The sequence below is a fragment of the Caretta caretta genome, chromosome 24 (genome assembly GCF_965140235.1).
Source record: "Caretta caretta isolate rCarCar2 chromosome 24, rCarCar1.hap1, whole genome shotgun sequence".
NCBI classification, from domain to species: domain Eukaryota; kingdom Metazoa; phylum Chordata; order Testudines; family Cheloniidae; genus Caretta; species Caretta caretta.
The window spans coordinates 4,979,482-5,003,450 of NC_134229.1; the positions used below are offsets into that span (position 1 = coordinate 4,979,482).

Sequence of the window (23,969 nt, forward strand, 5' to 3'; positions counted from 1 at the left end):
CAGAGGAAAACAAGTCAGCAGAAAAGCAGGATCTCAGAGCCTTCTGCTCAGGCCCAGTTCCCCTCAAAAGCCCTGGCTGGATTCCCAGCGACATCCATCGCCGCCGGATCAGACACTCCATTGGCCACAAACGTCCGGCACTTCGACCCAGAGACTGTCCTGTGTTTCTGATCCCCCATCTAAGGGAAAAGGGAGGGATATGGAGAGAGGGAGCTAAAAGGCAGCAGTGCTGGTTTCAGATGGCCTGCAGTGTATTACTGCTCTCCCGAAGACCCTTGTCCTCTAGCCCTGCATTGTTCTGCAAAGCAGGACTTAGTGTAAGCAAGGGAGGGCTGAAAACATGGGGCCTGATTCTCAGTTACTCTATTCCTGTACTTGGGCGGGGGGACACCTTAAGATGTGTCTGCACCTGTATCCTGAGATTGTTTGCAGCCAGCCCAGCCCCGCAGGTAAGTTAGAGCAGCCTCATGACTGCTACGCTCTGCTCCCTATGGATCCTGACGAGCACAGAATAGCCACAGCACAGTGCGCTCTGGCCGTGCCCCCGATCTGCCCCCTGTGAATCCTAGGGATTGGAGAACAGCCGCAGTGGAACGCACTCTGGCCAGGCCCCCTAATCCCCTCTCTCTGCCTGGGGCTGGATGCTGGGTATGGAGCCAATACGTCAGCTCCACACTGGTTAGGAATCCCCAATGTGATCGAGGCCTGTGGTCAAAGGGAGGAATGCGCCCGAGCTCACAGGTGATCTCACAGTGCTGACTGGGTGCCTGCCAGGCTCAGCTCCCTAGCTGAGGGAGCGAGAACAGAAGAGAGGCGTTAGTGAAGGGGACAAGGCTGGAGGAGGGGAGCGACTGCCTCAGGTGGAACCCGAAGTTGAAGGCTGGCCCCAAGATTTTGGAAGCTCCATAGAGCCCCATCCACCTAGTGAATACGAGGGGCGTGCCCCCCTTCCCCACTTCTCTGCCCCAAAATGCTGCCATCTGAAGTTTGTCTGGGGCTTGGTGGGGACAGGGGCTAGATGGGATCTTGGGAATGAGGCCTGGGTTGAAAACAACAGGAGCTGAGAGAATCGCAGGGCTCCCTGTGGCCCCGCTTCCATTTCCTGGAGTGGCTGGAGGAATGAGAGGAATGCTTCAGTGACGTCAATTCTGACATTCATGGGACCTGCCAAGCTAGAAGCTGGAACAGCCGCTCACAACAGCTGACGTGGGGGCCGGGAGGAGGTGGGGGAGTTTCAGGGGGGGATTTGACAGAAAGTGACAGAGCGTGTCTCTGCCTGGAGGTACAGGCCAGTCCTTAGTGTCTCTTTCCCAGCAGCCCTGACTTTGCAGATGAGCTCGAGCAACAAAATTCAGAGCCAGATTTCGAATGCTCTGAAGACCCGGGGACAGACTCTGGTCCCTGCTCCCCACTCTGGCAATATACTGGAGGCCTAAAGGCACCACAACGGGACAAGGGAGGGGCTGTCTGACATAAGCTGCCTTATGGTGAACTGCCCCCACAGCCAACCCTGCATACGGGGCATGCTGGGCCCTGGCCCCTAGTGCATGGTGCGATAGGGATTCTGGACTACATGGCAGCCTGGGATGGGCAGCACAGAATCAGCACAGTGGATGTGGGGTTGGAGTTTGGCCCTGTTCTAAAGGGTCCATGTGGCTGTAGGATCCAGAGCCCAGGGTTTTCAGTCATAAACCAGCATCCTGAATCCCACTTGGGAGCGTAATTCCAATCTCTTTTACATCAAAGCATTCAGGGCCAAACTCACCCTTGATTGAATCCCCTCTATGCTGCACCAAAGTGACCCACTCTCATTAAACCCAGCCACTTCATTTGGATTTAGGGCTCTTTTTGCTTAATTTTGCTCATTATTATTGGAAGTAACAGCACAGGAGCACCTAGAAATCCAACAGAGATCAGGGCTGCCCTGCGTGAGGGGCTGTACATGCACCTGATATGAAACCGTCCCTGCCCTGGAGAGTTTACCATTGAAACAGACACAACGTGGGACAAGTGGAGTATTATTAGCCCCATTTTACAGATGAGGAACTGACACAGAGGACCCAGTTCTCATTGACACAAAGTCCCTTTATCCCACTCTGGCAGTGGATGTTGTAGTTTAAGGTGCCTTTATGATGTTGGAGTGGTATATAGGGGCTTTAGCATAAGTGAGAAGCAGGCCCTAAATGTCTTGCCCAAGGTCACAGACAGAGTCCGTGATACAGCTAGGAATTGAACGTAGCTCTCCTAAGTCTCGGCCAATTGCATTGGCCACACGGCTACTGTTCTCCTCCACCAGACTAAGCAAAGTTTGACTCAGATTTAAATTCTATTGGGCTTATGTCTCCCCTGAGACATAACTATAAAAAGGGGCAGAGATGGGAGAGAAAAAATTATCCCCTACAGCAGAGTCAGGAACCAAACCCAGATCTCCTGCGCCCCAGACTAGCAGTTTAACCACAGGCCTATCCCGTCACACAAAATTTACTGACCTGAAAATCCACATCTAAAAGACTTGGTAGTGTTTGAAATTGCACTTCAGGCCTGACTTTAGCTGTCTGAGGGGATCTTTACTACCAGTAATAACACCTAGCTCTTTCCATCAATAGAGCTCAAGACACTTTACAAAGGAGGGCAGTATCAATATCCCCATTTTACAGGTAGGAAAACTGAGGCACAGAGCAGGGCACTGACATGCCTACAGTCACCCAGCCCGTCAGTGGCAGGGCTGGCAACACAACCCAGATTTTCTGAGTCCCAGTCCAGTGCTCTAGGTCAGTGTGCATCCAAAAAGGAGGAGGGCTGCACTCTTACTCACCAACTGGGCTTGGGCAAGCTCCGTTGGTGTTGTTCAAGTCTCCCCCGAGCATCGCCCCTGGAAAGCAACAAGAGACGTGGAGACAAAGTTAGTTCAGAACTCAGTGCATTGAGCAGTGGTTGACTATTTGCATGTGAGGCAAGGGGGAAATCAACAGTGTTACATTCCCATCGAGAAAATCCAGGGTAAAATGTACAGCACTTCCAGGCGTGGAAACAATATCTACACAGATACATTCCCTTTGGGCATACACCACAGACGCTCATTCCAAAATACTAGGCTTGGAAAAGAGCATGGCTTTGCTGTTCCGAGCCTTCCTGAGGACACACGCTCTGCAGAAGGGAATCCACCCCCGGCTCCAGGACTGGAAAGAGGATCTATCACATAACATTTGCACCGAATGGAAACCATTCCCAAGGCGGCTGGAGAGGCGTGATGAGAAGCCTGCCGTGCTGGTGTCATGTGAAGATAAACGGTTGGGAAGAGCTGCTTTTCACTTAGGGCTTAGAAAGCCTTTCCCATGGGAAGAGCTGCTTTTCACTTAGGGCTTAGAAAGCCTTTCCCAAGGAAGGTTTGCTATTCCCAGGGAATCAAGCCCTTTATCCCCTTTGAGTTTGCAACCAGATTTTGAGTTTTGTGAAGTTATTTGCTATTTTGAATTGTTCAACCACATCTCGAGACTGTTATTTCTTCCAGCAATCCGCACTTTCTCTCCCTCACTATAACCACCCAGACAGCTGGGAAAGGAACCCAGGAGTCCAGATTTCCATGCCACTGCTCTAACCTCTAGCCCTCACATCCCCTCCCAAAATCAGGAGCTAGAACCCAGGCATCCTAATTCTCAGTCCCCTGCTCTAATCACTAGACCACGCTTCCTTCACGGAGCGGGAAAGAGAACCCAGGAGTCCTGATTCCCAGTCCCCTGGTCTAACCACTACACTGGAATCCCCACTCAGAGCTTAGAACTCAGAAGCCCACATCCTCAGATGAGTATCTGCACTAGGATTTTCTGAACCAGTAATTTCCAGTGGTAGATAATTAGGGCCAGATTTTAATTTACCTTAAGGTCCCTTTACACAGCGCTGGCAATGTAAAGAGGCTTTCCAGGGGATATACATTACAGTTACACTCACTTAAACGCCCTTCTACACAGCATGGTGCGAAGCAGCCTTTGTGTAACTGACCTCAGATTCCTGATGTTCTAGGACAGAGACACACACAGTACACAGGATTCTGCATCCCCGTTTCAGAGATGCCTTGGAGCCGCGGGCGCCAGCCTTTACCTCACACAAGGCAACCACATGCTCTGCTGCATTACCGCTGCTTTTGATTTAGAAACGACAGTGCGGCTCGCTGTTCTCCTCTGACATGCGTCGAAAAACGCACTTCACACCATGCAAATACAGGATTTCTGCGACGCACAAAAGGGAAGGCTGATGGCAGTGGCCTCAGGGGGACCTCTGAACGGATAGGGAAGGAATGCTCTCCTCTCGAAACAAGTGGTTCAACCCAAATCGATTTTTCCATGCCCCATTTTTCGGAATTGTCAACCAACTGAAAACTCTGTTCTTTGCCCAGCTCTAGGGGTGATACAGGAATTGCGTCTGCTATTTGCATCGAATGGGATCTTTGCTGGGCATCCAGGACCTGTTCAAGTATTATTATTATTTATTGCTTGTACGGCAGGAGTGCTTACGAGCCCGAGTCACGGACCAGACCCTACCGTGCAAGGTGCTGTAGACAGCAGATAGAAGGGGTGAGGGGTGAGAGGAATGAAGACACTGGTGCCCCATCTTGGCTATTCTAGCATTAGGCCAAACACTCACCCGCGCTGGCTGGCCTCTGCGGCAAACCCGGTGACACAGTGTTTCTCTGCAGGGCCGGCTGCTGTGGTGAGAGGAGTCTTGGATCCGTCAACGAAGAGGTCACCAGCGACTGGGTCACCAAGGAGCCCCCGGGGTTGCTGAACTGTAACGTGTTTTGATTGGTCACCGGAACCGTCACTGGCATGGCGAAGTTCGGAGCGGGCACTGCAGACTGAACAGAGAGGCAGATGAAAGCGGGGACTGCAGCTGAGGGAGTCACCCAAAGGCACTTCGCCAAGGAGCAAGCTTCTGTTTGGTTCACGGCGCGACAACGGGCCAGATCCTCGGCCTGGAATGCAGCGACACTGATGTACACCAGCTAAGGATCTGGTCCAAACATGCACCCAGTTCATTATTGCCCTGCAATTTGTGTGGTCATTTATACTAGTGCAAAGTGGGTGAAAGCTAGCACCATTCTCATTTGCGGATGATACTAAACTGGGAGGAGTGGTAGATACGCTGGAGGGGAGGGATAGGATACAGAAGGACCTTGACAAATTGGAGGATTGGGCCAAAAGAAATCTGATGAGGTTCAATAAGGATAAGTGCAGGGTCCTGCACTTAGGACGGAAGAACCCAATGCACAGCTACAGACTAGGGACCGAATGGCTAGGCAGCAGTTCTGCGGAAAAGGACCTAGGGGTGACAGTGGACGAGAAGCTGGATATGAGTCAGCAGTGTGCCCTTGTTGCCAAGAAGGCCAATGGCATTTTGGGATGTATAAGTAGGGGCATAGTGAGCAGATCGAGGGACGTGATCGTTCCCCTCTATTCGACATTGGTGAGGCCTCATCTGGAGTACTGTGTCCAGTTTTGGGCCCCACACTTCAAGAAGGATGTGGATAAATTAGAGAGAGTCCAGCGAAGGGCAACAAAAATGATTAGGGGACTGGAACACATGAGTTACGAGGAGAGGCTGAGGGAGCTGGGATTGTTTAGCCTGCAGAAGAGAAGAATGAGGGGGGATTTGATAGCTGCTTTCAACTACCTGAAAGGGGGTTCCAAAGAGGATGGCTCTAGACTGTTCTAATGGTAGCAGATGACAGAACGAGGAGTAATGGTCTCAAGTTGCAGTGGGGGAGGTTTAGATTGGATATTAGGAAAAACTTTTTCACTAAGAGGGTGGTGAAACACTGGAATGCGTTACCTAGGGAGGTGGTAGAATCTCCTTCCTTAGAGGTTTTTAAGGTCAGGCTTGACAAAGCCCTGGCTGGGATGATTTAACTGGGATTTGGTCCTGCTTCGAGCAGGGGGTTGGACTAGATGATCTTCTGGGGTCCCTTCCAACCCTTATATTCTATGATTCTATGATTTGCTACCATTCTGCAGCCACTTTACATTGGTGAAAATGGTGGAGGGCAGTGGGGAATCTGGCCCCAGGCACAAAGGGGCATGGATCCCCTCCAGGAAGACGGAGAAAAAAGGGCAAACGGATGTCCACCTGGGCACATCGAAGCTAAAAAGCATTGTAACCTGCTGCTTTGGGGGAAGAGGGGTGTTGACTAAACACCTGCATATATTTACCTCCAGAGCTCAGCAAAGTGGTTTTAAAACAGCTCACAGAGAGGTGGAAATGTCTCAAAGCGGCTCCCTTGGAATGCCAGAGCGGGGAATAACGCAGTGCTCTTAGCAATGAGAAGCTCTGAATCCACAGGAGACAAGGCCCAGCAGCTTCCCTTCAACCTCCGAGGGAGATAAACGGAGCCCCGTGGAGTTTTAACAGACCAGGTCCTCCGCTGGTGTGAGCGGCCAGGGCTCTTTCGAAGTCAGCGGAGCTACGCTGACTTACACAGCTGTGGATCCAGCTGAGTCTATCTCAGTGAAAAGATCCTGTCAATTCTGCACAGAAGTGTAAGATCCCAGGGCCCTACTCACAGCTACTATCTGTATTCCTGTAACACCCAGATGCTCTAATCAGGATTGTGCGAGGCTCTGTACGGATACACAGACCCAGCCCTGAAGAGCTTCCTCGGACAACTTTGCTATTCCCTCCATAGTAGTATGAAGTTTGATAGCACCTGTGCTCATTCTCGGGGGAGCACGGTCTTAGGGTTACAGTACTAACCTACCCTCAGACTCTGGGCATTCCCACCTCTGCCACAGACCCTATGAAAGACCTTAGGCAAGTCACTGAATCTCTCTGTGTCTGAATTCCCCACCCCTTCAATGGGGATAATAATACTTCCTTTGTCTAATCAGATCGTAAACTCTTCAAGGCAGTGACCATCTTTTACGAGATGTATGTACAATGGGGTCCTGTCTTGTCTCACTGTGCATGCTGCAGAAAGGGCCCCGATTATTATGTATGTTCTGTATGGTGCTAGCGCCTAGGAGTCCTGGACCCGGATCCCACGGCGCTAGGTGCTGTACAAACATAGAACAAAAAAGACAGTCCCTGCTCCACACAGCTGACCCCAACTGGAGCCTCTAGGTGGATACTGTAATAGAAAGAGTGACAGATCGAAGCATTTACAAGGTGCAGCTTTGCTCAAGAGAAGCAAGCTGCAGATGGCTCCTATCGATTCCAGTCAGTGGAAAGACCTGGGGCTCTGACCTTCAAAGCAGTGGAAATGCCTCTAATTCATGATCCTTGGCCCCTGGCTCAAGGGACAGATTCACCTCGCTCGGTTCCTGTTAAAGCCAGACTTTGCCCAGATTATCCAATCACTCTATCTGATGCTCTTCATTAGCGAGAGCAGGCACCTGCTTGGAGGCTCTCTCAGGGCTTTGCTAAAACCCTCTTTTAATTCCATTGGCCTTGTGAAGCCAGGAAGCTTCCCGGCCTTTTGGTGTCACCGAGAAGTCATTACAAAAGCGCTGCTGGGCAAATGCAGCTTTGTATTGCAGGAGAGGAAGAACGAGCGTGAGAGAGAATGGCGAAGTCGCGCCTCTGTCCTCCCAGGAGCTCCTGGCTTGGAAAGCCACCCCCCTACCAATCATCCCCCACCTCCTTCAAAGATCTCCAGGGCATCCAGCTGTTTCAGGCAGCAAGCAGGTGCTAAGGACCACTCTCTGCTTGGGGCTTCTGCTGCCACAGATCACTTGACTTGAGCTTTAAGACTGCAAGCTCTGCAGGGCAAGGGACCTTACGAGCCAGATTCTCCTTGACACTAAGGCCCCTTCACACGGCTCTGGAGTAGCTTTATGGCCACTTTTTTTTTCCCGCTCATCCCCCCCACCCGCCTCCCACACACACAGCCAATGTGGCATAGAGGACACTCAAGGCTGGTCTACACTACAAAGTTACATTGGCTTGACCACATTGCTCCAGGCTGTGAAAAATTTGCAGCCGGAATGAAGCGGACCTAAGCCACAGTGTAGACACAGCTAGGGCCAGGTCTACACTTACAAGCTTACAGCGGCACGGCTGTCCTGAGTAGCTCTCCCGTGGACATAATGAAACCAACTCAACAAGCAGCAGCAGCTATGTTTGCGGGAGAGCGTCCTGCCGACGTAGTGCTGTGCCAAGAGAGCTCACGCTGGCAAAACTCTGTCGCTCAGGGCGGGTGTTTTTTTCACACCTCTGAGAGACAAAAGCTTTGCCGAGCTCAGTGCTAATTGAGACACGGCCTAAGCTGGTGAAAGAATTCTTCTGTCAGCCTCGTTCCTGCCTCTTAGACCACGTCTCCATTACAAACACTATGTCGCCCTAACTTTCGTCGGCGTGTAGCCACCGCTATTAAATCGCTTGTGCGCGCGCACGCTTGGCTCCTGGCGTCGGCGGGGCACATCCTCACAGAAGCGCTTGTGCGGACTGTATTGCCGGGGTGCGGCATTGTGGGAAGGCGGCTGAAAGCCGGTAATAGTCCGCAAAAGCAACAGTGTGTCTGCACGGACACTGCGGCGTCTTAATTACGTCAACCGTGACTCGACGCCGCTTGGGGAGCTGGTGTTACTCCATCGGCGTCGAGAGGCGCTTGCGTGGGCAGGAGCGCAATTTACATGAAGGCACTTCCACAGCTAGGTTGACAGAGGGCAGCTTACGTCGATCTAACCCTGTCGCATACGCCAGGCCTCAGAGAGATGGACACAGCAACAGAAGAAATCCTTCTGTCGTTCTGTAGGAAGTGTCTACACTACATCGATGCAGCTACTGTGGCATTACTAGTGTAGACACACCCCGACTGTCAGTGAGAATCAGGCCCTTACATGTTTGGCTGTGCACTTCTACAATGCAATAGTGCGCAATAAATAACAAGAAAGAAAGAAAGAAAGAAAGAAAGAAAGAAAGAAAGAAAGAAAGACTAACGAAGGGCATAATTCTACCCCAGATGCACGTGTGAAACCTGCTGACATGAGAGTTACATGAATGGATTGGAGGACAGGATTCAGCCCTTAGCTCTTAACTATCACATTGCACTTTTGAACCACTAACCGACCAATCTTCCCCATGCTCCTGCCCAGGTGGGGAGAGAGTTGTGCGCACGCAAATGACCACTCAACCAGCAGCTCTCATTCCCCCAGAGGCCAGCAGCTGATTGCAGAAATCTGGGAAGCTGCAGTGTTACGGCAGGCAAAGGTTTGGAATGAACACAACAATCCAAAATCCGGGGGCGAGGGGGGGAAGGTTCATTAATCAGCCAAACGCCAATGACTTTTCTTTTTCTTGGAAGTCAGTTTCAAATGCACTCAGAATGCAGAACCCCTGTTAAGGCCAGTTTCTCTGTACCAGGGAGTCCTGAGCTTCCCTGGCAGATGAGTTGTGTTAGTTCTCATTATCACACAAAAAGCTGGTTAAAAAGAAAAGCACCTGCTCCAACAATCCACAATTCAATCCTGTTGCAAGAGAGGTGAAGTCAAGGAGGCAGATGCTCTGCTTTTGTTACTAATCAACCTGCTTCTGGGATGCTGCACACCGCAAGGTTTTGGGGACAGGGACTTTCCTTCTTTTATACGTGTTCACAGTGCCTAGCATAATGGGGCCCTGGTCCCAGACTGCAGCCTGGAATCACTACTATAATACAAATAATAAAAAATGCATTGGTTGATCGCACCCCGTTTCCCCATTCGCCTGCCCTTGGGTAACTATCTGCTCCAGGGCAAAGCGAGTGCTGAATGCTACACACTCATCTGGCAGCGTCTTATACCCACTTTGCACTGGTGTAAATGATAGGACAAGGCGTAGGGCAGCTGAGAATCAGACCCACAGATTTGAGGGCCAGAAGTGACAATTGTGATGGTCTTACTCTGACCTCCTGCGTAGCACAAGACATAGAATTTTACCCTGCGATTCTTGTACCAACGAAGACAGTGGCAAAGCCCCAGATGAACTGCATGAGGCAGAATCAAGCCCAAGGGAGCTAAACTTTCCTTAAAATCCTATTCCAGGGGCTCGATTCTCATTTACACTAAGGGCGTGTTCACAATGGAAAGTTAATGCAGATTCATGTAGGGTGTGACTTTAAAGTTCAACAGCTGTAACTGAATAACTCCATGTGTGCATGTTCTGAATCAGGAATAAGAGGGCTGTATCCTGTGGTTAGTTTAACCCATTTTCCGAGGGAGTTAAGCTAAGCAGAAAGAAGGCACTCTTATTCCAGAACACAACTGTCAACATATGGAGTTATTTAGGAACAACTCCTTCAGTAGATAAGCCCTAAAACCAGTTTTACCCCACTTTGGTGGTGTAAAGCGCATGAGACAGTTACACTCACTTGAAGGTCCCTTTATGCTGCCAGAGGGGTGGCATGGGGAAAATGAGCATCCGGCCCACAATCTCTTACTGGCAGAGTCTGCCCAAAAAAACACCTCTGGCTTTGCATGAGTGAAGTCTCAAAAAAAGAAAAAATTCACTCCCGTGGCCTTGTAAGGAGCAGCAGGAAGGAGTTGGGGTATTTTTTTTATCCTGCATCCAGCACTTGGAAAACTGCCTTCCTTTCTACTCCCGGCAATGTTAGTTAATTACGGCTGCCTCCGTTGACAGGCTAATCCCCCTGAAGATGGCTTGCCTGCCTCAATAGTCTTTGCTCCCTTGAACTAACCACTAATTTGCAATGCCCCTCTTCCCTCCCTAGACACAAATCCCTTTCATCGCTGTCCTGATGCCACTCCAGGGCCGTCGTCTCAGGCTAAAGCCACCCTGAATTTCTGCCACATCCACTAGCTGCGCCGGGAGCTTTATGGATTCGCACGAATTGAAAGAAAAGTGGCTCCAAACTGGATCTGATCCCAAAGCGGGTGCAACTGTCATAACCTGACCCTCCCTTTCCCCACCATGACTCATATTCATACAGAGGTTCTGAACTCAAGCAAAACTCCCACTGAAGTTCAGAGGAGTTTGCTGGAGTAAAAAAAAAAACCCCTCAGGATTCGACTCAGTATTAATCGCAATGGGACCGATTTTTAAGGTTCTTGGTCTTAACATTTCCAATGTGGGGGCTCAGAGTTAGACAGCAAAGCCCAATGTATTTAGGTGCCTAACTCCCTTCGAAACCAATGGGAATCAGGCACCTAAATATATCTGAGGATTTGGGCCCTTGGGCCGGAGTCTCATTTACGCTAAGGGCGTCTCTGCTGCATTGATCTGCAACCCAGCTAGTGCAGCTGCAGTTACAGTTCCTGTGTCTTATGCTCGTACGGGGGGGGGAATAAGCTGTGCAGGCAAAAGGCACTTTTCTAACCGCAGCCACACTAGGGGCTGGACTAGTATAATGATTTCAGCGAACGGTGATCCCTCTCTCCCAAGCAAAAAGAGTTATGCCTGTAAAACTTTTAAGTGCAGACCAGGCCCGAGAATTTCTTCATGCCACTCTGACCGCGTAAAGGTGGGTAAATTATACCCATTTTAAGGCCAGAATGGTGCAACTGAGACTCAGGCCTTGTGTAGGAGGGAACAACTGTAATGTGTTGTGTTCTCGCCGTGCCCCCAATCTGCCCCCTAGGCCAGGAGAGGAGATTAGGATGGGCACAGGGTTGTTCTCTCAGCTCCATACCAGCTGGAGGGAGGCATTTCCACCCACTTTAACACCTCTTTATGCTGGCAGAGTGACCTAAAGGGGCCTCGGCATCACCAAGGCCTGTTTCTAACCATTAGACCATGCTGCCTCCCAGACATTCCCTAGCCCTGGGTTTGCTACGCCCGATGGGAGCAAACGAACAAGGCAGAGCAAGGCTCCGTAAGCAAAGCCATGCACAGTGGTCACCCTCGCCGCTCTGCATTCTACGTTGCTAGGGGTCCAGGGCAGGATGTGCAGGCCACCAGCTACTCACTGCGAGCCTGTAACTCTGCATCATTTTATCAAACTCCTCATCAATCTTTTTATATTTCTCCTCCGTCTGCGGGGTCAGCGCAAACACCTCGTCCCCTTCTGGGCTCTCGCATTCCCTGTGCTTCTTGTTCAGCGCCTGTTACGTTGAGAGGGCGGGGGAGGTGGTGGGGATGGGGGTAGGATTGGAAAGAAATCGAACAAAAGAAAAAAAGAAAAACATAATGAAGGATTTCTGGCCAGAGGGGCGCAGTACTTACACCGTATCGTTTGAAGAGGATATCCAGATCCTCGCTGGCTTTGCGGTATTTATCCTCCATCAGGGGGCTCTGGTCAATGGAGTCGTCTCCGTCGGGTTCCGGGCTGTCGCAACCGTTAAAACCTTTCTTTCTTAATGTCTGAAAACATAACCAGGACAGGTTGAGATCTGGAGCAGGGGAGGTACGTTGGAGAAGGGAGAGCCAGCAGGGTGTTGGATGCAGGTGCGTGATGGATGGAGGTGGCAGGGGCTTGTTAAAAACATTGTCACTACCTTCCCAGTAGACCTGGTTTGGAAACGGGAGGGCGGGGGGGCAATGTGGCTGAAATATGGGGGAAATTTACTCAAAATTTGGGGGGGGGAGGATCAATATTTCAAAAAACAAACGAGTAAAAACATCCACAAAATGTAAAGGGGTCAAAAATTAATCCCAAATTTAAAATATTTGAAAAAGACAAATCATTTCAAAACCACTGGAAAAACAATCTACAAAACGTTAAAAACTGGATTGGGGTGGGGGGAATCGTTAAAATTTTTATTTAAAAAAAAAATCACCAAAAATGCAATCAGCTCGACTTCCCAGTTACAAGAAAAGGCCTACAAGGCCGGATCCTCATTTACACCGGGACGCCTCCACATTGCTTTAGTGGGATGGAGCTGCGGTTACGACGCTGTGCCTGTTATAATAATTGTAGCTCTTCCGGCTTCATCCTTACAAGCTCAAAGCTCAGCTTTTCCACAGACTCGTTATGTGATCATGGGTAAATCCCAGAAGCCTGGGTTCTTATCTTTAAAGTGGGTGTATATGTAACTGATTGCCATTTTAAGGGCCCTTTACGCTGCCAGAGTGGTGTAAATGAGAATCGGGCCTGTAGTATTTAATAGACAACGGGTCTTTGGAACCCTCCTATAGAATTTAACAGAGTTTTATAAACTAATAAAAACGCACATTAACCCACGGAACTCACAGCCACAAGAGACCACTGAGATTAGCAGGATTCAGAAAGATTAAATTATGCGCCTTACTCTCATTTGTAATAAGGATCTAACCCATAGGATCTGATTAGGATTGTGCCTCTATTTTAGAGGAGAATATGACCCTATGACAATGCAAGTGGGTGGAACTCCATTGACTTCAAAGGATCCATTTACAGCATGTATTTGGCCCTGTGCCAGCTCGGACACAAAACCTATTCTCCCACCATTATAATGATGGGGGGGGGGCAGAGGAAGAGGGGGGGAACCCTAATGATATTTACTCTCCTATTAAAATATTTCCTCTCCTATTAAAACACAAAAATATTACTTGCCCCAAGCAAAACAGGTGGGTGGAATTCTGCAAGATGGTTTTAAACAGATGTAAGGGGTTTGGGGCAATGTTCAATGGAACCTGCCAAGACCAACACAGCAGAACTGTATTAGAGATGTAGGTTGTGTCTGCACCAATAAATGATGTATCCTTTGTATGACAATGACCTTCTTTAACTTAAAAAATAAACAAGCTCACATTTTTCATTGGCCAGCAGCCAAATTCACCTTTTGGCATAAGCTGGGTTACAACTCGGTTGAAATCAGGGGGTCAGGTTCTGATTTCACTTACAGTGATATAAATCCGAAGCAACACAACTGCAGGGGAGTGGAGTCACTCTGGATTCACACCCAGGTGAGATCAGAATCTGTCCCGGTATATTTAGCAGCTCTCTCTTTGTCATTGTCTTACCTGTTATTTACCAAATGCCCCCAAATTGCTAGGCACCTCACAAAACAAGGGAAGACCTGATTCTGTGCCAACCTGGCCTTTGGGGCATTCAAAATCTGGACCCAAATGACCCAGTTAGAGCCAATCTCAAAGAAGAACGTTGCACCCAGAGGAAATGCAGATATGAGCTAACCTGACCGAACTCTGATCTTTGCAGTGTTTGAAATCTGGAGCTGAACTCCGTGGCTTAGCCACCTTGGGCTGATTCTCATTTACACTAAGGGTCTTTTCACATTACTCTGCTAGTCTAACCGGGCTTGAAAATGGGACGTATTTCCATGCAAGAGCAATTGCAGGCCTGGGTTACACTTAAGAGTGTTACTGATAAAACGATTTCAGTTAAGAGGGTGATTTATTTTACTCAAATAGACACAAGTAAAGGCCCTAGTGTGAACAGTTCTACTGCTGTAAAGGTGACTTAGACCTGGTCTACATTTCAAATTTAGGTCGACATAGCTACACTGCTCAGGGCACCCAACCACCATAGCTGTGCCAATCTAGTTCCCAGTGTAGAGGCATCTAGGTCAGTGGAAGAGAGGTTCTATCAACCTAGCTACGGTCACCCAGGGAGATGGTGTTCCTGTACTGATGGGAAAACCCCTTCTGTGGGCGTAGGCTGTGTCTACACTATGGAGCTGTAGCTATGCCATTATAGTCCCTATCATGTAGACAAAGCCACACCTACGGTGATGTAGCTTGGCCGGTATAATCTCCATAGTGTCGGCACACCTATAGCTATACCAGTATAAACACCTTTGTGCCAATATAATGGCAGCCACTGTATCACTTTAACTACACCAGCATAGTTAAAGCAGTGCGGTTTTGTTTACACTAGCAATGGCTGTCAGGGGTGTGAAGAGGCGCGATCCTTGACTGACAGAACGGAGACAGCAGAAACCCACGCTGTAGACTCAGCCAATAGTCTACACTTAAAATGAGACTGACCTAGCTACGTCGTCAAATGTTGCACCCTGCGCAATCTAGTTAGGTTGACCTAACCCCCCCGTGCAGACATGGAAAAATTCTTCCCTCGACCTAGCTACCGCCCCTCGGAGAGGTGGAGTAACTGCATTGATGGGGAAACCCCTTCCATCGATGTAGGAAGCATCCACGCTACGAAGCTACAGCTGCAGTGCCATAGGTATGCCTCTGTGGGGTAGAGATACCCTCGGTTATACCGGCAAAGATGTGCTTTTACGAGCAGAGCTTGTTTCATGTGTGGGGTTAACAAGCTATACCAGTAGAATGTAACTTTGCAGAGAGAAGCTGCTTCCCCACTAGGATCGCTTTGCTGGTGCAGTATGCTGGTAAACACTCCTAGTGTAAACATGACCTAAAACTATCTAGGGTGGACAAGCCCTTAGCCGGGGAGAGAATGCAAGCCAAGGAGTCTGTAGCAGAGCCAGGAACTGAATCTGGAGTTTGATGGCAGCTCCTTAACTGCAAGACCATCTTTGTACTCTTAAGGAAGTCCCATTAATTGGAAACACAGGCATTCCATGTGTAGGCTCTGCATGCAGACAGTAAGAATCCTTCGGAGAGTTCGTACAAAAAGTTCCTGTCTCGTGTTCAGTAGCCAATTTACAGATTGCATTACATACGCACATTTAATCATTTTATTTTCAAAATACCAGAAGCAATTAGGCATTATTATGGAACCAGCACTTGCCAGTTTTGGGTTTTTTTTTTTTTAAAGTCAAAGCAACATAATTTCCTGGAAGTCTTGATCTCTTTTCATGCCAAACTTGAAAGAGAAAAAAAAATGCCTTGACAATTCGCCTCTCATCTTCCCAAACACAGATAAACATATCTGCTGCTACTAGGCCAAATTTTATCTCAAAGAGATTCCTTACCTACACTGTGAGCGCTGGGAAATATGGGTTTATAATGGAATTGACGCAGCGATGGTGGATGTATCTCTCACTTAAGATTCTAAGGTCCTTGGGGCAGGGACTGGCTTTTTGTTACGTGTTTGTACAGCACCCTAACATTGGGGTTCTGGTCCATTTCTGGAGCTCATAGGTGCTACTGCAAGAAATAATAATATTTTTAAGTGCTTGAGATCTACTGATGAAAAGGTGTTATATAAGAGCTAGGTATTCTATTATTATTTAATGATATGATGTAACGTTTTCTCTTATTGTATGCTGCTGGTCAAAATAATGGGAAAACCAATTTTATGACACATTTTGAAGCTGCTTCTGTTTTGTTGTGTTTGAAATGAACCCGCTCTTTCACCAAAAATTTTTAAAAAGCAGTATTTGTTACCAATGTTTTAATTGAAATCATTTTCAAAACTGTTTGGGTTTTCAAGTAAGCACACCATTCTGCTAACAATTTCGATTATAAAAGGAGATGGAAAATTTAGCCAAAAAAGGCAGAAATTTTCAGTCATACATTTTTCGTGGCAAGATAAGTTGCCAAAAACACACACACAAACCTTTTTTTGTGCATAAAAATTTCAGTCATCTCTAATCCGTTGGCTGAATGAAAGTGAACTCAGTTTCCTTGCTAACTTACTTCAAATCTTAGGGGGCATGCTGGTTTGTTATTGTAGGGTGATCCACGAGCCAGGAATGCATCGACTAGTTAATTATTGCACAAGTGTGCACCATGGCTTGTCACTGTGCGTTGTTGCCTGTTCCATTCTGCTTTTATACCCTGCTCTTCACTGTAGTATCTAGCTTGTTACAGATTGCATATGAATGGAGGGACGCACCCACTAGCTGACTATTGCCTGGTTGCCATCAGTTTTATAATAATTAATTATTAAGTTATTATTATTTTGAACATTAAAGGGCTGTAACGTACTTTCTTCTCTCTTTCCCGCAATGTACACACATACAACCCATGCACACACTAATATACGCCGTCATTTTCAAAATGTAAGACATTTTGCAGCGCTCGTATGATCTTGTATTGCCCGAGCTACAATATCTCAGCATCACCTTTGCAAGACAGGAGAAGGCTCCTTGGGCTTGGCCCAACAACAATATTAAAAACAGGGACAGGGCCTTGAGTCTGAGGCGTGGACGCGGAACTGAAGAAAGTGAGTCGGGTTTCAGGAGGGAGCTAGTCTGATGTGACGTCTAGCGGCTCTGGAGTGCAACCTGATCTCCAGGCTGCTACCAGACAAACACAGGCCTTTCAGTATGTAACAGGCCTCTCTGCACATTCAATAAAGATCTCTTTCCTACAACTCTAACTGTCTGCTGCATCAGTTATTGCTCGTGAAACAGGGCCTGTCATAAGCTTCAGATCCCAATGCCTTGGCATTAGGGTTGCCAGCTTTGGCTGGATGACTTCCTGGAGGTTTCATCACATGACATTGTCTTTAATTAAAGATTAATCTTTAACTCCTGGAGACTCTAGGACAATCCTGGATGTTTGGCAACCCTACTCAGCACTGCTGAGCATATCAAAGCCCAAACCTCCCAAATCCAAATACCCCAGTACTGCTGCGACAGGATCCGAACAGTGACTGGGATCCTAATTTCATAGCTTAAAGTTACATCTGCGTAACTCAGTTCAGAATCTCAACTTAACTCTGTTGAGTTCCATCATGGTGAAGGCCAAAAGTATAACTGGGTTCAAAAAAATAATTAGATCTGGTCATTGTTGGGCCTATCCTCCATGAACTGTAGCCAAGATGGTCAGGGGACGCAACCCCGTGCTCTGGGTGTCCCTAAACCTCTGACTGCCAGATGCTGGGACTTGATGACAGAGGATGGATCACTCAATAATTTCCCTTGTTCCGTTCCCTCTGAAACATCTGGCCCTGGGCACTGTTGTAAGACACGACACTGGGCTTTGGTCTGTCCTCTTATGTTGTTAGAACAACCAGGTGTGATGTGGACCTCGTTTGTACACTGTGTCTAAAAGACAAATATCTCCAATCGCATGCACTTGTGCTGGATGCTTCTCCCAAGAGAACAGCGCCTTCTACTGAGCTGCTCACCCTGCTTCCTGTAGCACCAGCCTCCGCGCTGGGACATTTGCGTCAGCACTGACTCAGAGGGGAAAGCACGGTCCACTGCCCCTCCCACGCTGCTCCCTGCAGCACAGCACCCCCTAGCATAGGGGTTCAGGAGTGATTCAGAGGGAAGAGCCGGGCCTGCTTGAGTCACTCACACCAATGAAAGCTGAACAACTTCATGCCGTTTTACGGGTTGCAAATGAGGCAATGCGGTCTCCAACGCCACACTCCGGATTCTCTGAGCCAGAGATGGCTGGAAATGCTCCTCCACAAAGAAAGCCCATTCACGGCATCTGCTTACTCAATTTAGCAACTTCAAATGCAATCTGGCACCTAACAATTCAGAGTATCTACTGCATCTATACTGCAGCACAACTGTATATATATATATGGGCGGATACGCCTGGAACAGTTAAACATACAAGGTACAGGCAACAGGGAGTCTGATGTCTAGACCTGAGTTCTAAACCTCGCTCTGCAGCATCACTCTCCTTTTCTCTTTCCTGTCACATCCTGTGTCTGTCTTGTCTATTTACAATGTAAGATCTTTGGGGCAAGGACTGTCTCTAAAGGCTTGTCTACATACAGATTTCCACTGGTTTAGCTTGAGGCGCGGTGTTAAATTGGCACAAAAGTCTGCTCTTCTTCCAGATTACACCAGGTTTATTTGGGTTTAGTTTAGGGTTAAAGTTAAATCAAAAAAGATCAGATGAAACAAACTGCTCTTGAAGCAAAATAAGAGCCTCCACAAAGGGTTTACACCAGTTTAATTAAATCAGTTTAAGAGCTTGTCTACACTTAAAAATTATTTCAGATTTAAGAAAGGGTGTGAATTTAAAGTGCATAAACTGTTCCAGAATAACTCCACATATGAACACCCTTATTCCAGAATAAGAGTGTATTCCAGAATACCTATTGCAAAAGAGCTATTTTGCAATAGCTATTCCGGTTAATTTCTGCATGTAGACAAACTACATGCAGACAACCCTCACGATGTGTGTGTACAGCACCATCCATATGGCCATTCTTATGTTCTTAAGCCCCAGTCCTGCAATAAAATCTGGCCGTTCCCTACACCCATGCAAACTACTAGGGCCCTCAAAGGTCCCAGATATCAGCGTTCAGGTCGGAGCCAGGGCAAGAGCTAAAGGCTTGGTTTCTCAGGGGTTTATCTGAAGGCCTTTGTCTGGGTTGGGGTGAAGGGTCTGCCAGGGGGTGGGTGTGTGTGTCAGAGACTCCCACTGGGAAGTGGTGCAAAAGGGCAGGTTTAAAGGTCACGATGAAAGAACCCAGTGGTTTCCTGCCTGGAGAGAGAAGCAAGCCAGCTGGTAAGGCCACCAGCACAGGAAAGGCTAAAAATAAACCCAGCTCCAACAACAATCGCGTTTCTCAGCAGCTGCGCTTGGCATGCTGGTTCGCTTGGCGACCCAATCACAAATGGAAGTGACTTCACAGAGCAGATGGGACATGGCAGCAATTTGGAAGGAACCTGGTACCGGCAGAACCCTAGCTACACCCAGCACAGCTGTGTGGGTGGCCTGATGGAGAGAGATGGCTTGGACGGGTTCACAACCACGGCCAAGGATTGGCCAAGACCTCCGGTTCCCACCCCCCTCACACACACACACCTTGAAAAAGAACCAAGGGATCAAGTTTTAACAAAGTAAAGACTTTCACAGTATTTTTCTTTAGAACTGGTAAAAAAAAAAATCTAAATAATTTTTGGTTTGGTTTTTGGTAGAAAAAACTCATCCTTGTTTGAGAATCGGAATTTTTCCTGAAATTTTCGATTTTCCCAGCAATGACAAATTTAGTTGTTTTCTCTGGTTTTTGTTCTAACCTTTCTCCTCACTCCTCTCCCTTTTCGGTGGTGAAATGGAAAAAGCAAACAACAAAAATGGGAGCTGGGAGTAGAAAGGGGGGGGGGAACCCCACTCCAAACCAAAATTTTTCACAAAGCATTTCAAATAACAATAATCCCTATCTCTTATCTAGGGCTGGTCATCAGGAGGTCTCAGGGTGCTTGACAAAGGAAAGCAGTAGCATTATCCCCATTTTACAGATAGGGAAACTGAGGCACAGAGCCATGCATTGACTGGCCAGGCCAGTGGCTGAGCCGAACGGGGTTTTCACGATCAGCAGCAACTACTGGTCTCTCACAGCGTATATCTCCCTGTCCCATTGCTCTGAAATCTCGAGCAAGAAAATGCTTGGGGGCGGGGGGGGAAGCGGTGGGCAGGTGGTTTCCTTTGGCAATGAGGTTACATTAATTGCCTCCCACGTGAGTGGGTGAAACGGAAGATCAAAGAAGGCTCCACGTAACTTTCAAAGAGGTGAATTCAACCCTGGCTGGCATTTCCCATAATGAATACCTGGGCTGAACCTTTTCAACTACCCTAGCTCTGCCCCAACCCGCATATATATTTGCCGTCTGGATATAGAACAAAGCCGCAGATGGAAGTGCAAAGGGAGAACAATGTTCAGACGAAATCTCCTTTAAGTCTGCCCTCAAAGACGTTCTGTGTGAGTGCTTAAAAGCCTCTCCAGCAAAAGGTACATAGGGTCCCATCCAAAGCCCACTGAAGTCAATGGATATCCTCCCACACTGACTTCAAAGCACTTTGGATCAGGGCCTGACTGTCTGGCATACCTAACACGATACGGTACTGTAAATTTAGGCTAGGATTGAAATGACAGATCTAGGGCTCCTGTAAGCTAATTAAAAGCAGGGTTTGTCTTGTGCTGGGCCAGGTATTACCTACCAACCAGGGCTGGCTAAAAATGTCCATCAATACGGTGATTCAGAGGCAAAAAGGGGGGTTTCGACTAAATGCCATTTTTCGTTAAAAGCATCTTTAGCTCTTCAGCAGGTCTTGGTTTTTCACAAGTTCAGCCGGAGGAGGAAAAACAGGCCCTTCCTGTTCGAATAGCTGTCTGGTTAATTTGATGGACACACCACACGTGGCAGGTACAGAGTTTAGCATGGCTCAGATTCACTGGAAAAACAGCAAATACCTTTGGCCAAGTGGGGAACATTCCACCCTCACAAGCGGGCTGTCTCTGGGGACCAGGTGTTGGCTGGCACTGAGAACAGGTGATTTTACAGAAAGTACCGTACTCCATTAATTATAAAATACCTGCAGTCAAGGGAGCTGCACCAGTTTACACCAGCTGAGGATCTAGCCCGAGGTTCCCCACGAAACTAGTTCCCACTTCCCACCGCTGGCCAGCACTGCATTTACCAGCAGCCAGCCCGCCGCTAACCACGGCTACTTAGTCGGGCTGGTCCAAATGTTTTGAATTGTGACATTTCAAGGACATTTTTTCATCAAAATGTCAACAAAGAAAATGGAGTTGGGGGAAATTCAGCTCCATTTCTGGGAAAAAAACAACAACAACCGTCCCTCCTGCCCCTTTTTAGAGCAGCTCTTGATATTATTTTTTTGTATTCCAGTAGCACCCGCAACCAAGATTTGGACCCCCGTTGCCCTGAGCTCTGTGTTAAGACAGCATCAGAGCGCTGCAGTGCTTACAGGAGGGGAGGGGAAACTGAGGCACAGGGAGTAAGTCATTTGCCCAAGGTCACACAGCAGGTCAGGGGCAGAGCTGGGATTAGAACCCAAGTCTCCTGACTCCCAGCACAGTCCAGTGCTGTATCCATTGGATCACACCACCTCCCTTTTCTCTCTACTGGTTGATTACAAACACGTAAGCCTCCTAAATAATTACATGATCATACACTGCTCTCCCAGCCCTCCTCTGCTTGCTCTCATCTTAGACTGAGCATTCTGGGGCAGGGAATCCATCTGCAGTGGGGAAGCACAGCGCACTTCTGTGGAAAACAACAACGCCATGTGTCACGTAGGTTGCAGATTCTTTAGCACTTGCTAATCTCCATCACGGCCCTTTCTGGCCTTTGGGCAGCTTGTTCGGAGGAGGAGGAAGGGGGAGACCACTATTTGTTCAAGAGGAAGGCTGGTTCTTTCCAGGCTCAGATGACACGCTGCTCTGATGGATTGAAAGTGCCACCAGCTGGAGCAGACACAGCAACAATGGTGGGCCGCATGCTCGGAGCAAGGCTTTGGCCTCTGGATCTCAGAGCTCTGAACTGCATTCAAAGGACAAAAGGCCGAATCCAGGTCCCATTCGATCAACAGCTGGAGCAGTCAGAGGAGCAAAGGTGGGTCGCAAATGGATTTAAGACAAAATTTTTCACTTTTTAGTTCCATCGAAAAATTGGAACATTTTCAAACAGGAGAAAAAAACATTCCGTTCGTTCAAAATTTTTAGTCGAAAAGAATTCCCAGTTTTCAACCAGCCTTAGTTCCATTGATAAGAACATAAGAACGGCCATACTGGGTCAGACCAAATGTTCATCTAGCCCAGTGTCCCGTCTTCTGACAATGACCAATGCCAAGTGCCTCAGGGGGAATGAACAGAACAGGTGATCCTCAAGTGATCCATTCCCTGTCGCCCATTCCTGGCAAAACCGAGGCTATGGACACCCTCCCTGCCCATCCTGGCTGAGGAGCCATCACTGCTATGTCCATTGGTTTGTCCCTTCAGTGTGGCCTACCACAGATGCCCTTCCCTTTCACAGATGGCAGCTCTCTTATTTTATACCCAGGAAGAGATTCCCAACCTGCTTTGCTTTTAAGAACAGCTCTCTAACTCAAGAGCCAGAGGGAAATTCAGGGCATCTGAGACAAAGGATGCTCACTCAGGATGGGGGTCAACTTCCTTTAAAGGCTGTAATTGAAACAACCCCAAACGCTGGAAAAGTTTGGATCTTGATCAGAACTTACCATCTTCACCCTTGTATGCCGGATTTGCCATCCCCTGCAAATTGCATTATCATTTAAAACCGGCGTAAAGAGCCGCCATGGGCAGCACAAGAATGGCCGGAAGGGAGAAAAACCAGGCCCCAGATAGGGCTTCTGTACGCGGGAAGGGAAGGGAAGAATGCTGTGTGACTTTAAATGGATTCAGAGCGTCCAGTCCCCTGTCAGCCGTGCTCCCGTCCAAGTCGCTTACCAGAAACTGGCACGTCAGGCAGGCTGTGAGGAAATGAGAAGCGACAGCAAGGAGCAAAGCCGGCGTGATCTCAACTTTAACCATCACGTGGCTGCCAGCGTGCCTGTCTAGGAGACTCATCTGTCCCTCGCTCGATTAAGGAAACCCCCCTTTGCACTCAGAGAGATTTTCCTCAGACTTAAAAGCTTGGAACAGCCAGAACTTTGCCAGGGCCAGAAAGAGCCACGGGGGCCATGCAGCTAAAATCCTCTGCTGACAGGCGCTGCCATTTTCACTAACGCTTGCAACATTTCTCTGCAGGGCATTTCATCCAAGAGACGGGTCCTAATGGCAGCTGGAGTTCAAGCAGCCCTCTTAAACTGGGCCAGATCTAGCCCTCTCCAAACTGTGTGACTCATGCCTCACTCTCTCCCGCCCTCTCTCTGATTATCCACTAGAACCGTGCAGTATTACTTACATTCAAACATCATGATGCAGGCCCCCACAAACTCTTGAGATTGGCTTTAAAATCATAAGATTGGCTTTAGCGTTATACGTTTGTTTCTTTGCGTTTATTTTCCATCTGATTTCTGTGCTTTCGGATGCCCTGTTTTCAAGCATTTCTCCACAACCATAAGGGCTAGGAACTTGTTTTTTAAAAAAACGAAAACTGAGATTCTCAATCATCACAGGATTCCAGGAGCTGGGGCTTTAAGAGAACCACGTGCAAGACTCGCGACAATATCATGAGCTGGCAGCACCTTATCAGTGTTTGGAAACCTTTGAAAACTAAGCTGCCACCCTCCTCTCCTTGCCCCAATCAGGAAAATGAAACTGATCAGCCCCATCAAAACCCTGCCATGTGCTGATAGCAGCCTGCACAGCTTCCTTTATACATCTGCCACCCCGTCTCTCATTTTGAGAAATGCTGGTGGACAGCTTTATAATAGGACACTTCTCCTTTCTTCCATGTTTTGATGATCTGTGAGATAGTTCTCACTGCTGACACTCCATGGGTGAGCGCTACCATCTGAGTCAGCGCCCACTGAAATGAATGGGGCAGCAGTTATTTCAGGCT

General features: G+C 48.2%; 1 protein-coding gene across 8 annotated transcripts in view; it reads right to left on the reverse strand.

Moving 5' to 3' along the window:
* The window catches only part of MEF2D (myocyte enhancer factor 2D), a 170,255-nt gene that overhangs the window by 21,163 nt on the left and 125,123 nt on the right, over positions 1–23,969 (reverse strand). For all 8 annotated transcript variants that reach the window (XM_075122926.1, XM_075122925.1, XM_075122924.1 and 5 more), the window contains 3 exons: positions 12,145–12,282; positions 4,642–4,852; positions 2,816–2,872 (listed from right to left, as the gene is read on the reverse strand). In XM_075122926.1, the coding sequence (XP_074979027.1) occupies positions 2,816–2,872; positions 4,642–4,852; positions 12,145–12,282 (406 nt within the window). The remainder of the gene's footprint in view (positions 1–2,815; positions 2,873–4,641; positions 4,853–12,144; positions 12,283–23,969) is intronic.